This window comes from Cavia porcellus, unplaced genomic scaffold (assembly GCF_034190915.1).
Source record: "Cavia porcellus strain 051 isolate PalLab524CR breed Dunkin Hartley unplaced genomic scaffold, mCavPor4.1 scaffold_1, whole genome shotgun sequence".
Taxonomy (NCBI): Eukaryota; Metazoa; Chordata; class Mammalia; order Rodentia; family Caviidae; genus Cavia; species Cavia porcellus.
The window spans coordinates 182,341,613-182,356,451 of NW_026947484.1; the positions used below are offsets into that span (position 1 = coordinate 182,341,613).

Sequence of the window (14,839 nt, forward strand, 5' to 3'; positions counted from 1 at the left end):
TCAACCAAGATGATGCATATAAAATTACTTAGCACACTATTTGCAAAACACCATTTTGCAAAAATTAACTATTATGATAAATTCTAAAACTTCTGGTCTGTACCTACATCAGTTATTTTAGATGTGAAGGAAAGAAATAACTCAAAGAAATCTAAGTACAGCTCGGAACTGTGAAGTTTTGGATAAAAGCTTCACGTCCTTAGAGCTCAGTTTATAGTCATACCTCTTTTTATTACTGGTGATCTGGACTCTGGAGAAGGAAAGCAGATATATAAAGTACAGACAATATTTAAAGATGGAATGTGGATTTTAGGTAAAGAATGACTGTAAGTAAAGAAGTGAAAAACCAAATGAAACAAGTATCATGAAAGAAAATGCTTGGTTAGAGAATAATCCAAATTAGCACTGTGTTGAAGGTGCTGGTTTCATTTTGTTTTGTTTTTGTTTTTGTCTTTTTGAGACAGGGTCTCACTGTGCAGTTCAGGCTGGCCTTCAGCTCACTTTGTAGCCCATGCTGGCCTCAAACTCACAATGATCCTCCTGCCTCAGCCTCCCGAGTGGTAGGATTACGGGCATGTGCTACCACATTTGGCTTGAAGTTCCTGTTCTGTACCACTTCAGCACACTAGTAATAATAACAGTAGTAGCAATAATACAGTATGACAACAGCAGCAGTAGCTAACACTAAGGTACTTACGATGTGCCAGGTACTATAAATGTATTTTATGTGTAACTCGCTCAGCCTATTGACTTTTAGAGGAAAGCAATTTAGGCTTGAAGTTAAACCACATCCTCTCTAGGTATGATGTCACATTCCCTCCTCTGGGAAGTTGACGCAGGAGGATCACAAGTTCAAGCCCAGGCCTGGGGAACTCAGTGACTTAGTGAGACCTTGTCCCAAAAACAAAAGAAATTTAAAAAAGGGTTGGAGATGTACCTCAGTGTGAAAGCCTTTGATTCAATACGCAGTACTACAATCACAGAAATCAAAGCAAAGTAAAACAACACAACAACACACATGTTTAGTTACATCTTCCTGTCGTTAACATCCTCTGTTTACTAACTTCTGAGTTTTAGTTTCCTAATGTCTAACTGGAGATGAGACTATATATAGCCCACAGAGTCAATATAAGTGTCATCTAATGTATTATAATGCCTAATACCTAGCAGATACTCTGGCAATTGTATCTTCATTATTACTGTTGATATTAAAATAATTATTAAGTCATAGGACCAAGGACATCATTCCACAAGCATGACAGGTAAAGCTTACAAAGAAGACTCTCTACTCATTTTTAGTGTTACTTTTATCCTCTTAAAAATAGGTAAGCATTCCATGTCTTTAAGTTTTTTCTCAGCACCAATTACACATGAATAAAAAATGGAGTATTTAAAGATTTTAAGTTTTTTTCTCCTAGGGCTGGTAGTGTTAAAAATACTACAGTTCTGCAAAGTAAATAGTGCTGAGAAGAATGAAAATGGCATATGGCTGAGGAATCTTCCAAAGAAACTACTCCATGCAGTCATCTCCTGTTCTTTTCTCTGCCTTTTAAGGTCACAGTAACATGATGGAAAATCTGGGACTCAACCATCTGTCCAGACAGTTCTACCACTGCTCATTTCTCTTGTTAAATAGTCGGAGCACTTCACACTTCCCCAACACTGCTACTATAAAGAGCAGCTGAAGCAGAATGAAGGAAGCTTTCTCCATCCAGAAATGGAGCAGTTGGAAATGAATAGCTCCTCCGAGGTTTGTAGATTTAAGGTCAGGTCAGTGAGAAGAACAATTCATTCCTTAGAAATTTAAGAAAAAGACTCTGATACTGGGTCTAGAAATAACCTTTCCTGGAAAAACAGTGATGGGCTTGTATGAGTTCCCTATGAACAGACACAGCAACTTTGCACTGAAATAAAGGCACAGGTCACCAGACAAACAGAACAGTCTCCTTTAGTACTACTGTAATAAATTATTAATAGCAATTAATAGTTTACCTTGCACTCAGGACACCCTTCAATGCCCAATGCATTAACTCTTTCAATCCTTAAAGTCACTCTATTCCTATTATTATTTCCTATGTTACAGTTGAGAAAACTTATGCAGAGAGGTTGCCCAAGGTAATATTGCTCATAAAATGTACAGCTTAGATATTAAAGCAAGCATTCTTGCTCTGTGACCTTATTTTCTGTTCTACTATCTTACACTTTTCTTAAAAAGCCTCCTAAAATGATTAAATTTAGCATCTCCAATATATTTTGAAGAAGTAAAATGTAGCTGAACATCACACTTCTGCTCCATTTTTCTAGCCACAAGACTGCATCAATTACACATTAATTTACTAATTTTAAAATATCTTTACAATGTTTATGTAGCACAATGGAGTTTGTTTTCATAAAGCAAAGTATTTTTTTATAATAAATGAAAATTTCAAAGAATATACTTTAGGATTAGTGTCAAATTGGAGACACAGTACTTTATGACTTTGGGAAAAAGGTCTGGACTGCTCTGAAACCTCCAGAACAAGTTCAGTCTTAAATGGAGATTTCTTGACCTCAGGGTCGCAACAGGATAGGTCACCGTAACCAGGAGAAACCAGAAAGCACCAGGAATTCGACTGGGTTTAGAAAATACTCTCCTTTATGCTCAAAGGCTCAAACTTATTTATTAATAGAAGCCTCAGTCAGTAAGGTAAATATATGCTACTGGCTAGATGACTGCCACAATAACAGCAGTAATAACAGTGGTCACATTAGGACTTAAAACATTGAACAATATCAATGATAATCCCCTAAATATGGCTAAATTACTAAGTGCCAGGCACCTCGCTATGTCTTGTACATTGGAGAGGTGGGTTAGTGGTTAGAAGTATGAAGTCTAGAGACACTGCTGTCTGTCTGATTTCTTTACTTATTTGCAAAATATGTAAAATATTCAGAACAATGCCTAATAGTAGTCATTATCTAAGTGATAGATGAGGTGCTTAATGTTCCGAGAAGCTAAAGGACACAAATTAGGATGCAAATGAGGTTTGGTGTGAGGAACCACTCAGACTGCCTCACAGTTCAGCGGTGTTGGTGTTGAAGGCCATCTGAGGACGTGACCCTTTTGTCTGGTGCAGGCCCGCTGCGGGATACAGGTATATAAGCATGTCTTAGCAGGTGAACATGCAGGCGCTGCTTACAGCACAATGTAAGAATGTAAACATGAGGTAACAACCTGTGTAAGGGTTATACAACAAAGGGCAGGCGGTTCTCTTGCTTTTGTGCTCTGGCTCTCTGCTCTGCTCTATTATGCCTGCTGGTGTTGCACACGAGTCTTGCACACGTGTATTCTTTAACATTGCGACCTCAGCCTTGAAAATCTCCTTTGGGCCCCCTGTGTGGGCCGAAGCCAGGTCTGTAGGACTTCAAAGTCCAAGCTCCTATATTCCTATTCTTATTCTTTGTCTTAGAGAAGTTGGCAATGTTGCTCCTTTCTAGGTAGCATGTAAAATAATGGTACATCTTATATTGGATATTATCTTACATTGGATAAAATATGGTAACTGGTGAGCCCAATGCGTATCCTTTAAGGATCAGGCCTGTCCTTGAACTTGCAGTGATTCTCACGCCTCTGCTTCCTGAGTGCTGGGATTGAAGTTGTGGGCCAAAATGCCAAGCTAAAGTTATATGCTAAAGCTCGCTCAGCACACACAGACTCAGCCTTATTCAATTTCTTAATTGCTCCTGAACTATCTTCTTTCTAATCCTCACCTATCCATGTAATTATCAAGTTCTTACAGCTCTAAGGTTCTAGACTTGATTTCTGTGTTTCTGGCTTTAAAGATCTCTCTGGTGACTCAAATCTTTAAAAATAGTAACTCCTTCGACTGACAAACGTAGGGACACTTTCTCCTCACAGGCTGTACTCTGAGGCAGTGGTCCCTACACAAGCACAACTGGACTCTTCAGGTAAGATGGGAAAGTATTATCTAATACCGGACACTTGACAGATGTAGGGTTTTTTGTTTGTTTTTCCTTTTAGTTATATCTTTAATTCTACCTTCAGAAGTTAGTAAGTACTTATCGGATTCGTACTTAAATTTTTTTCCTGTTTTGGCCTGAGTGCCTCCATTCCACATATAGTCAGTCTCTTCATAGAAGAAAAAAATGTCAAGTTTTACTCCATCTTTCCCTTGGAAGGATAGTTCCAGGCTGTCTTCCACCTAGGGAGAAGACAAAACCAGCACAGATTGAAACAAAGACAAGATATTTTTAAAAACTTTTTTAAATAAAGAAAAAGTCTTATATTTTTACATAGAATATTACTTTTAAGACGCATGCTTTTTGTGAGTTGGAGCACCACTAAGATGGGGAGGGGGTATGCCAGCCGAATACCATTTACCTTTTTTGGTGGGGTATTGAGACTAGGTCTCTCAATGTAGCCTAGGCTGGCCTTTAACTCACTGTGTAGTCCAGGCTGTCCTCAAACGTACAGCAATCCTCCTGCCTCAGCTTCCCAACGGCTAGGATTACAGGCATGCACCACTATGCCCAGCTTATTTTTTTTAAATGCATATAAAATAATTTTTATTACAACTAATGAACCTCAGAATAACTGCCTTATGGTAGGTAAAATTATCTCTCCACAGAAAACAGAAATATCACATTCCAGAGTCCCTTTCTAACTAAAGAAGGTAAGAAAGAGAAAAAAATCACTCCCTTTAATAACCAAGAAAGACTATAAGGAAATAAGTTTCTCACTGCAATCATAAATGTTATTTTATATAGCCACACACATAACAGCAATTATATCATTTACATGAACAAGAAATAAAAAAATTAAGATACAGGGAAAGAAATGACAGAATTTCCCTACAAAAACATCCCAAAGTAATTATGCTCTTATTGGATCTAGGAATCTGTCTGTTATAGTGCATATAATAATTTATATTTTCTTCCCCTTCCAATTACGCAGTGAAGTCTTCAAGTGTAAGAATTACTGTAATTTACTCATCTTTGTGTTGCAGTTACAGAGCAAAGCCAGTCATACGGCAAGTATCTGGGGCAAATGTTTGTTGAATGACTAAGTTCCTTTACTTTTTTTTTGATCTTAGGATAAAATTTTTTTCAACTATTCTAGCACACTAGAATCACCTCTCATGATAAGAGAAGTAATTTAATAGGAACTAAACATGTTTCTACTTGCTTTGCAGTATAATACCTTCCAAGGAACAAACAAATTAAGTATGATCGCAAGGGATCAGGATTTAAGACAAAAAAATCAAATTGTCTAGGGCAAGTTTACACCTAGAACATGATGACCTATTTCTGGTTGGCCCCTACAGAAACTGCTAAAACTCAAGACGTATGCAATAAACAAGAAATTTATGTACTGCTCCTAGCAATCGAGAGAACATTTATACTTATAATCACATCCATTTCTAAGGGAAAATAAAATTAAATTATTCATAAGAAAATATAAACTCATAAGGCTGAGTAGGACTCTACTTTTTACATTAATTTTATATCATTGTCCAATACAGTGGCAATAAATTCATTTATAAGGGTCTAGTATCCTTGTTTTATTTTTTTTTTACTGCCTATGAAAAGCCAGATTTTCTAGCTTTTATTTAAACAGGGCACAAATCACAAGTAGTAACAACAAGCTTCTGTTGAACTCATCATGGTTAAAACTGAGTGATAAAATTATGTAAGTGTTCTTAGCCATGTCTGAGTTCTTAATAACTTTTAAAACTGAGACATATTAGTTAAAAAATAAAGCTGATTTTTGTTACTGACCTTCCCAAACTTGTGTTTGAGTGGAAGTCCTGCCTCTTGAAACGCTAAAATAATATCGTATTTGTAATCTTGTATAAAAACCCCTAGGTCGACATCTTTGCTGTAAGGAATAATACTGCACTGCCGATACCATCCTAAAAAAAGAAAGGGCATAAAAGGGTTTTTTTACATTAAATCTGAAAAAAATCAGTCACCTCAATGGATACTCTTTAAAACAATGGATTTTATTTGACAGGATTACACTTAACAGTTTTTGCCAATTTGTTTTTAAATTAAATCCCAAATTAGAAGCCTCGTCACAGGAGCCATTCCTTAAACTGCTTTCTTTCTTCTATAGATCTATGTACCTACTTACCTACTTATATTTTTAAACTGGTTCGAGCACTTAAGACTTCCTCTAAAACTTTCATGTCATATTTTAATTTCTGAATAAACCGTATTTTAGTAATATGTTAACTGGACCACCCATTTTAAGAACTGCTGCCTAGAATCATTAACATTTAGTGACGTAGCCTGCTGATATTCAGTCATGGTTCAACATTTAGTGATGTAGAGATGATAAAACATTTAGCTCTCTTAATCATATTACCTTCCCTGAGTACATAATTTGTAGACCTTAACAGCTCACACCTACTTCTCAACTGGCTGCTATACTATTTTTCTAAAACAAAATACTCTAGTATTTCTAAGGACTACCAAATTTTCCCTTTTATCCTACCAACCCTTCCACCCAAATTATTTTAAAAGTAAATATAACTGTAGACTTGTAAAGTAGCTACAATTACCCTAACAGGCCCTGCTACTGGGAATATTATTTGGAGTTCTAAAGTAATTCTAACCAACTGATTTTAAACTATTAAGAATGGAAGATTTCTTTGTCACCTAATACAGCTCCCGCATTCCATAATTGTTCTTAAGTCAAGAAAACCACGGAGTTACAACCTCAAATGGAATCATAGCAAATTATTAAGGAATATTCTTATAACACAGATGACAAAACAATTTTGTTTCTAAAAAAGTTAAATCTTAAAGCAAATCTCATGTAAATGTGTGAGAAATGCTCCTTTTCTGGTTTACTTTAATGGCAAGCTCCTTTACAGGAAGAACCATGAAATCTACAAGGCATAACTGGGATAACCACATATCCTACTTTACATTTACTGTACCAACACAATCAATTAAGGCATTTACTTTCCCTCTCAAAAGACTCCTGAATCAGCCAGGTATGCTGGTGCACGCCTGTAGTCCCAGCCCTGAGGAGGCTGAAAGCCAGTGTGTGCTACAAGTGAGACCCTGTCTCACAAAACAGTCTCCTAATTTGGACAGTAAATTATGTAGCATCTTTTGAACAACTATACTTAAAATAAACTACGTTACAATGAAGATGGGAAATAACACCACAATTTAAGATTCTAAATCATTTTAAATTTCGAAGAAGTTTGATCTAATGCATAGTAGTTGAAGATCCAGAAATCTTTCTCAGATTCTAACAGCAAGTCACTAGGCCTACAGAAAAAAGCCTGCACTTCTCCACTTCAGAGGACCAGTGATAACTAACTAATGATACTACCAAGCACGTGAAAACGGTTTCTTAAACACAGCTTGTGATACTTCTTTCAGTCTTCCTCTCCTTAGAAACTTTTGGTGTGATGCAAACCGGCTGTCTGATGTGTAAGTAAAGGAACAGAATACAATTTTTTAAAAAGGCATTAGCAACTTTTGGGAAAGAAATAGCATACTGAGTTAGGGATTTCTTGAGAATCAATTGTAGCCAATACGTTCTGATATAAATTTTATATACATTACTTATTATTTTTTATATAGACAGATATGACCTTCCTAGGATTCTGCTTTATATTTCTGAAATTTCTTTCTTTAAAGAATCTATAGATCATTGCTCAAGGTACTGCTTACTTTGTCTCTGAATATTAACCTTCAAATATCACTAATGTTCTGTCATCTCTGAAGTCAAAAGGGTAAAATGACAAAATGACAAACATAAAGCAACAAGAATCTCACCCAGGCAGGTTCCACTGCTCAGCCAGAATTTCACTCCCAATTTGTTCAGTATTTTGGCTGCTAGCTGCAGTAATTCCTTTGCACTCTTCTGGAAGGTCACAGCTTCCCCAGTGTTATCATCAAGGTACTGCTACAGATTTAACAGACCATCGGCTACCATTATTTTCAAATTACTAGAAATTTATGCGATAAGCATAATTGTTAGAAATTTAGTTACAAGCATAACTGAAACAAATTAAATTAAATTAAATGATGTTTTCGTCCTTTATTGATGGTACCAGTCTTTAAAGATTGTATAATACAGTAGAAAGAGTACAGAGGATTTTAAATTAGGTTATCTACATTCAAATCTGTATCATTTCTTTCCAGCTGTGACCCTGGGCACATTATCTCTGAAGAATATAAGCTTCATTTTATTTCTCATTTATCTCTGGTGCCTACAACAGTGCCTGAATATTTGCCCAATAATCACAGAATGAAACAGTAAACAAACTATCACAGATCTAATTTCATCATTTATATCTTAAGGATAATCACAATTTGCAGGACTGGTGTGATGAATTAAGGATAAGTTATATGTAACTTTTGGACAACTATAGTTAAAATAAAGAAGAATTAAGGAGAAAAACACTTTGCAAAGTACAAAGTTTTACAAGTATTATTACCATCTATGCAGTCATTTTTCTTTGCTGGTATTTCTCAGTTTTACTGTGCTGGGACTGAGGAATACACCCTAAGTTCACTGGTAATGCTTTACTATGTATGTGACAAAAGTTGAAACTACGTAGCCTAGCAGACAACGACAACTGGTCCCTGACAAGTGGCTGAGCCTTATCTAACCTAACATAATTTAGTATTATAGCAAGCCCTCTCCCATTTACAACAACTCTTTTAACCTGTGTGACTTTATATATGTTGCTTTTTCTGTCAGCTCTGCCCTTGACTGAGAAAATCTTTTAAGTCTCAGTTCTAACCTCTGAGAAACAGTCCCTGATTTCCCCAGGAACACAAATGTCTTTATTCTACTAGTGTTCCCCTTCATTTCAACATTTATGGAGCAAAGAATTATGTATGGTACTACATATACAAAGATAAGCAAAATAAATCTGTTCCCCAATGAGCTTATAACAGTTATAGAAGACAGACTTTAGCAAACTGTAATTGGTGATTTTATTTCTATTTCTTCTTCTGGACTGCACAGATGGTCCCATGAGCAGGTACTGTTTCTCTCTGTCACTGTAGCTGCAGATTTAGAATCTGCCTAACATGTAAGAGTAACATGTGACCAATTCAGACTGAAGAGTGGGAAATGAACAGATGACTGAATAAGTCCCACCCGTGCTTACAATGTCCTAAGCCACCCTGTGATTCTTTCATAATATCTTAGGAGTATGCACACAGTTTCTGGAAACACACGCCGGGAATTATAAAGGCTAGGACTAAAGGATCTTGAAGGAAGTGAGCTTCCTAAAGGTAAGTTGCAATCTACAGACAAAAGGGTGCCCTCAATGTGAAAACAACCCTTTTCTCAGAGTTTTAATTTCTTTTAGGACACAAGACTGCAATGAAAGACACACATTTTTATGCTTTTGTAGCAGAAAAAGCCCAAAGTTTGAAGTTTGAAGGTCTAGGTTTAGTCACCCTGTATTTTAATTATGCTTTGTAAACCTTGTGATCACCCTGCCTCTAAAAAAATATAAAATTTAGTATCTTAAATGTTATTCCCATTTTAATCTTTCCCGTTTTGCCAATGGGCACACAATGTCAAGAATAGTGGATCCAAAGCACAAACCTTTCCCCCTGATAACAAGATCATAAACAAGACGAGGGAAGCTACCTATTTTTCCAAGATGAGGAAACCAAAGATCAAATTTTTTCCCCAAGATTTCAGAACAAAAATATAACTGTACAGATACTCCTAGTTCAGGTGCCCAGAAATTTCCACATTCCCTTATGGTTTTTCACTGAGATTCAACAGGCTGGAACTCATGTATTATTCTGTGATGATTTTTAAAAATTTTTCTTTTTTTCTGAATCAAAATCAAGTTCAGGAAGATGTGAACCTAATTCTGAACTTCTTGGTGGACTGAGAAAATAATTAAAAGTAAACAGAGTCAGAACACTTCCTGTAAGTGAAGCTAGCAGACAATATTTTAATCTTGGGAATGACGCGAATATTAACAATAACAGGAGAAATTGAAATCAAGCAACATCTAACAGAATACAGTGAAAAGAGTACAGCATCATTATTCATTTGAAAAATGTTTAATAAGAAACTACCAAAAGGAAAAACCAGATAAACACCAAATGAGGAATATTTTATAAGATATCTGACCTACAATCTTCAAAGTATTGTAGTTATAAAGGGCAATAAAGGACTAAGAAATTGTCCCAGATTAAAAGCGACCAGAAAAAAAGACCACCCCCCAAAGCCCCAAAACAACAACAAAAAACAATAAAATTGGTATACTATGTAATTCTAAACTGATTCCTTTTATTCCAAAGGTCATTAGTGGAATATTCAGAAAAATCTGAGTGAAGCTCCAGTGCATAACCTATGTGTTAATTTCCTAATTTTGGCATTAGGACATGTAGAAGAATGTTATTATTTTTAATTACTTGGTTATAAGGCATCTGCTCTATGGCTTCCTCCCAAAAAGGTTAAAAAAAAGTGTTATTTGCACTGTACTTTCAATTTTTAGCTACGTCGGAAACTGTTTATAAAATATTCAAAAAAGTAAGGAGGCTGCTTTATAAAGTCTATTAGGTTAGTTCATTGCTTCACTTTGAGCATGCATTGTGTTTAGCACTGGCGCCACCAAGTGTTCAAATATATGTATGTTTAATTTGAAAAGGGACCAGCTTGCTATTTTTCAATCAAGTTTCTAACACAAGAAATGATAATGAACCAAAAATTTAATAGGGCAAGGATTCAAAACCATTATCAAACCCACTAGGTGTATCAATAATACCAATTCAATTGCAGGAAAGAAAAACAAATTAGGAATCCTAAGTCGACCCTGCTGCAAGGGAAAAAACCATAATGAATGAGCACAGTTTCACTTGACCATGTCATGAACAGGCTTACAGCCTCACTATCTCATGTTATTTTAAATACTGCCCTTAATACCTTAAAAAACCAGAGAATGACATTACTCAAATGATTTCTCAGTTCTTTGAAACACTTCACCAAATGAGAAGGGCAAATGAATATGAGCGAATTCTTGTTAGCTTGATCATTGTGAGGTTGCAGTAGTTCTAGTAAGGGTTCGTAAAGGTCTCTAAATTAGTTGAGCCCCTTGTTCTCCATGCATTTTCTCTCATTTATAGGATCTTTTCTTTGTGCCAGGTAGTGTGATAGATACTTGAGCAGCAACCAGAGCAAATTCCCTCATGACAGGAAGAGTAGATACTAAGTTTAAGCACCAAGCCTCATCCTTTTCCACTTCCTATTACTAAGTGGTAAGAATGCATCAGGCAGACTTTGCCAACTACAGTAAGCCAATTTTTACATGCAAGTTTTCTAGGTTTTCTTTCATTAGGATCAGTAAATTCTACAGGCTAACAACTACAAGTTTAAAGGACCAGTGTACCATGCCAGAGAAATCTAACATTTGTAGGTCTTCGTCATTTGGTGGTAATGTAAAAGTATATGACATGTTTTTCGTTCCTTTTGTGTGTGTGTGTGTGTGTACTAGGAATGGAACTCAGGACCTCATACTTGCCAGGTGGGCACTTATGCCCCTGAGCTGTATCTCCAGCCCTTCATTCCATTCTTGTCCTTGTGTATACAGCTTTCTGGGTAGAAAACTTCACAAAGTAAGAGGCAAGTACAGAGATTAGGGTACCAAAATCCCACCGTCAATTTATGTGTTTTCATTATATTGGCGGTTTCATGTTATCTCTTAAGAGTTGAACTTTCATGCCCTTCAAAAGTCATCTTTATATTCCCAGAAGTTGGAAACAAGCTTTCAATAAGTGTTTATTGAGTTGAACACCGGAGCAGCAGGAAAAAGTTCAAAACATATTTGGTTTTTGCGAAACATTTGTCTTCATAAAATTTCATAAAGAAAAAATACTCATATTGTATGCCAAAATGATGAGGAAAACTGTATTTTTTCATCAAGTCTGTTCTAAATCTACAAGATCCATCTCTCACAGTGGCTTCATTCCACTTGGATTGCTTCCAAAAGAGAATTCAGCATCTTTCATAAAGTTTATGAGTTATAGTAACCAAAGGCAGAGGCCAGTGCCAAATACATTGTTCTATTCAAAGAAAACAATAAATACCAATTCATAGACTTAGGAAAGAAGTGGTTTTCCGACACTAATTTTTAATCTAATTTTTAAAAGTTAAAAGAAAGCAAATTAGGAGAAAATGAATGAAATGAAACATCTTACCTGTTTTCCACAAGTTCCTTCAGTCCCTCTGCCCAGATTTTTAAAAACACACACAACATTTCCTTAATATTAAAAGCACATAATTTGTCTCTAACCTGAAAGAACGTTCGAGCTTCCTTATACCTACACTCAATAAATCTAGAGTGTGGAATTTCCTCCAGAAAGTGCGTGGGGTCTTTCGGAATGAGAACTTCTAGCCCATCGATAGTAACTTGCTGTAACTCTGGCCTGAAAACAGAGTTAAAATTCATTAGAAGGATTTGATCCAGAATACTGGCAGTCTCTTCAAGTATTAAACACTAGGAAAATAGTTAAACTTTGACTATTTTTCTTTAGTTATCTTGGGCAGCAATTATGAACTATAGTAAGAAAGTTTAAAAATCTGGTGCCAAATGGGAATTGAATTTTAAGGATTTTGGCTAATGTATCTTAAAAACATTTTTAGACGTATTCATATGTATTTTGGTATTTTTAGAAGTGACATAATTTTAAATTACCAATTTACTTTTGGAGCAGTAAATGTTTTTAGCACATAAGACACATAAGTAAATTATGCTAGTTTGAGCATCTCGTTACAGACAAAATGTTATCTGGCAATTAGTCTTATTCCCTCTTGGACACCACATTTTGCAAATATTCTTTAAGACTTTTCTATTCTTCTTTATATAAACTATACAATATAGAGATAGTTTATATATATGGGCCACATATTTATCAGATATTTATTGAACAGTAATTTTTAATTTAACTGATTAAACTTTGAAATAAGATATTAAAAACTAAAAATGTTTCACCAAGACATTTATTTAAAATACAGAACAAGGAAAAAATGTGCATAAAATTGTTAGAGCTAAGATTCTGATGAAAATAATGAGAAGCCAATATTAACAACTATTTTCTCTCTCCTGCTCCTTATTGATTTAATTCCTAAAAACCTGGATTGACTTAGAAAAAGTTTGACTTCACCAACACCCAAAATGTAGATGGCTTCAGTTTTAAGTACCTTTTCCAGTTGTTTTTCAAATGTGAGAATAAATATACTTTTATAGAATGGAAGTTGCCAAGAAAGGTTTCCAATGTAACACTTCCCACAAGCATGGTAAACTTTCAGGCAAAAGACAAATGTTTATTGCTACCTTCATATCACATTCTGGTCAAGGTTAGAAACTTCATGTTTGTTGTCTAATTTCAAGAATGTTTCTTTTTATCTTACAACTGATAAACTTTATGCAAGTCCCTTCATATAACTTTTCAGAAGAAATATTTTTATTGTAATAGCTAAGGATATATTTTTACATATAGTTTAAAAAAATATATAAGAACTTAATCCATAATGTCACACAATAACAAACTAAAAAACCCAATTCTCCACCACAGAAATTCAATTTTTTTTCTGCTTCCCCACATCCTAAACCAACTCCCCCCACTGCCATGTTTATTTACCTTTTTATCGTGGAAGGGTCTCTGAGTTGCCTTTAACCGGGAAGACTATAAACAGTGTCTATGTGATCATTCATGTAAATTATATATTAGTGTCATTAGAAAACATTAAAAAGAATTCATCACTAGGCAATGCTCATTTATTATTTTCTCCTTTGGCTCTAAACCTACCTGTCAAAAGCTCCAGGGTAACGACCGAACTGTAACTTTCGAAAAGGAACAAATTTCCTGTCAATGTGCCCTTTGAGGCGCAGATGGCCATGCCAGAGGTAGCTTCCACTTCTCCCATGAAAGACCACCAGGTGGATGGCATGGGTGGCCCACTTACAGATGCAGTGCAGGGGGATTTCAGTTCCGGAAAGCGAGTCTATCCCATCTAGGCGAGGATCTTTGTTCTCAGTCTTTAGGCACTGAAATCCCATACTCTCAGCTACTGGAAACCAGCCTTCCTGAAATCAAATAAGTTATCAAACCTGAATATTTAAAACCAAACCACAGTAGCAAAACTAAAGTGACTGTTACATTGAATAAAAGCCATATTGCTGTGTTAATTTACTCCTCACCAAAAGACTTAAAGAGGGTTATGAGCAGAAGGTTCTGGTGAGAGAACAAAGGAAGTAGCTAAAAGAGAAATTATGTATCACAGAAGGTACCTTCAAGGATTCTCTTCATGAAAACTAAGTTGATATAAATTTCTCCCTTGAAATGAGAATGTTCATTTTAGTGTTCCCTGGTTAGTTTCTCAAAAGTAAATGTTAATATCACGAACACTTACAATTAAATTTGCAATTATGAAATCCTAACACTTTAAATGTTACAAGAGAACACATTATAATTCAACTAGACCAATAAATAATGAAACATAATACAGACAAAGTACATGTTCAACATCATTTGGGTGTAAGTTAATATAGCAAGATTAACTTATGTGGTGGATGTTATGGTTTGTGTATCGTATCATGCAGTTCCTGGTGAGGCTTTTCAGAGGTGGCCAGACCTACCTGTGTGATGCTGGGATTAAGGCTTTGTGATGACAAAGTAATTCCACTGACGGATATGGCACAATTATGGGTGTGTGCAGTGGGAAGGGAGAGGAGGGGGCTGCTGTCACTGCTGCTGCTTCATTACTTTGCTGCCTTCCGCCCACCATGCTCTGTTTCTCTCTGTGATGCCCCTCTGCTATGCTACTCTGTCTTGGAGT

The 14,839-nt window shown here is 35.7% G+C and overlaps 1 protein-coding gene across 19 annotated transcripts in view; it reads right to left on the reverse strand.

Moving 5' to 3' along the window:
• Positions 1–14,839, reverse strand: part of LOC100721890 (FSD1-like protein) — a 177,541-nt gene that overhangs the window by 20,953 nt on the left and 141,749 nt on the right. For 18 of the 19 annotated variants that reach the window (XM_063224353.1, XM_063224391.1, XM_063224351.1 and 15 more), the window contains 5 exons: positions 13,810–14,087; positions 12,294–12,426; positions 7,798–7,927; positions 5,779–5,912; positions 4,075–4,202 (listed from right to left, as the gene is read on the reverse strand). In XM_063224353.1, the coding sequence (XP_063080423.1) occupies positions 4,075–4,202; positions 5,779–5,912; positions 7,798–7,927; positions 12,294–12,426; positions 13,810–14,087 (803 nt within the window). Of the gene's footprint in view, positions 1–4,074; positions 4,203–5,778; positions 5,913–7,797; positions 7,928–12,293; positions 12,427–13,809; positions 14,088–14,839 lie in introns of those variants that run through there. The other variant, XR_010039215.1, reaches the window with a different exon arrangement.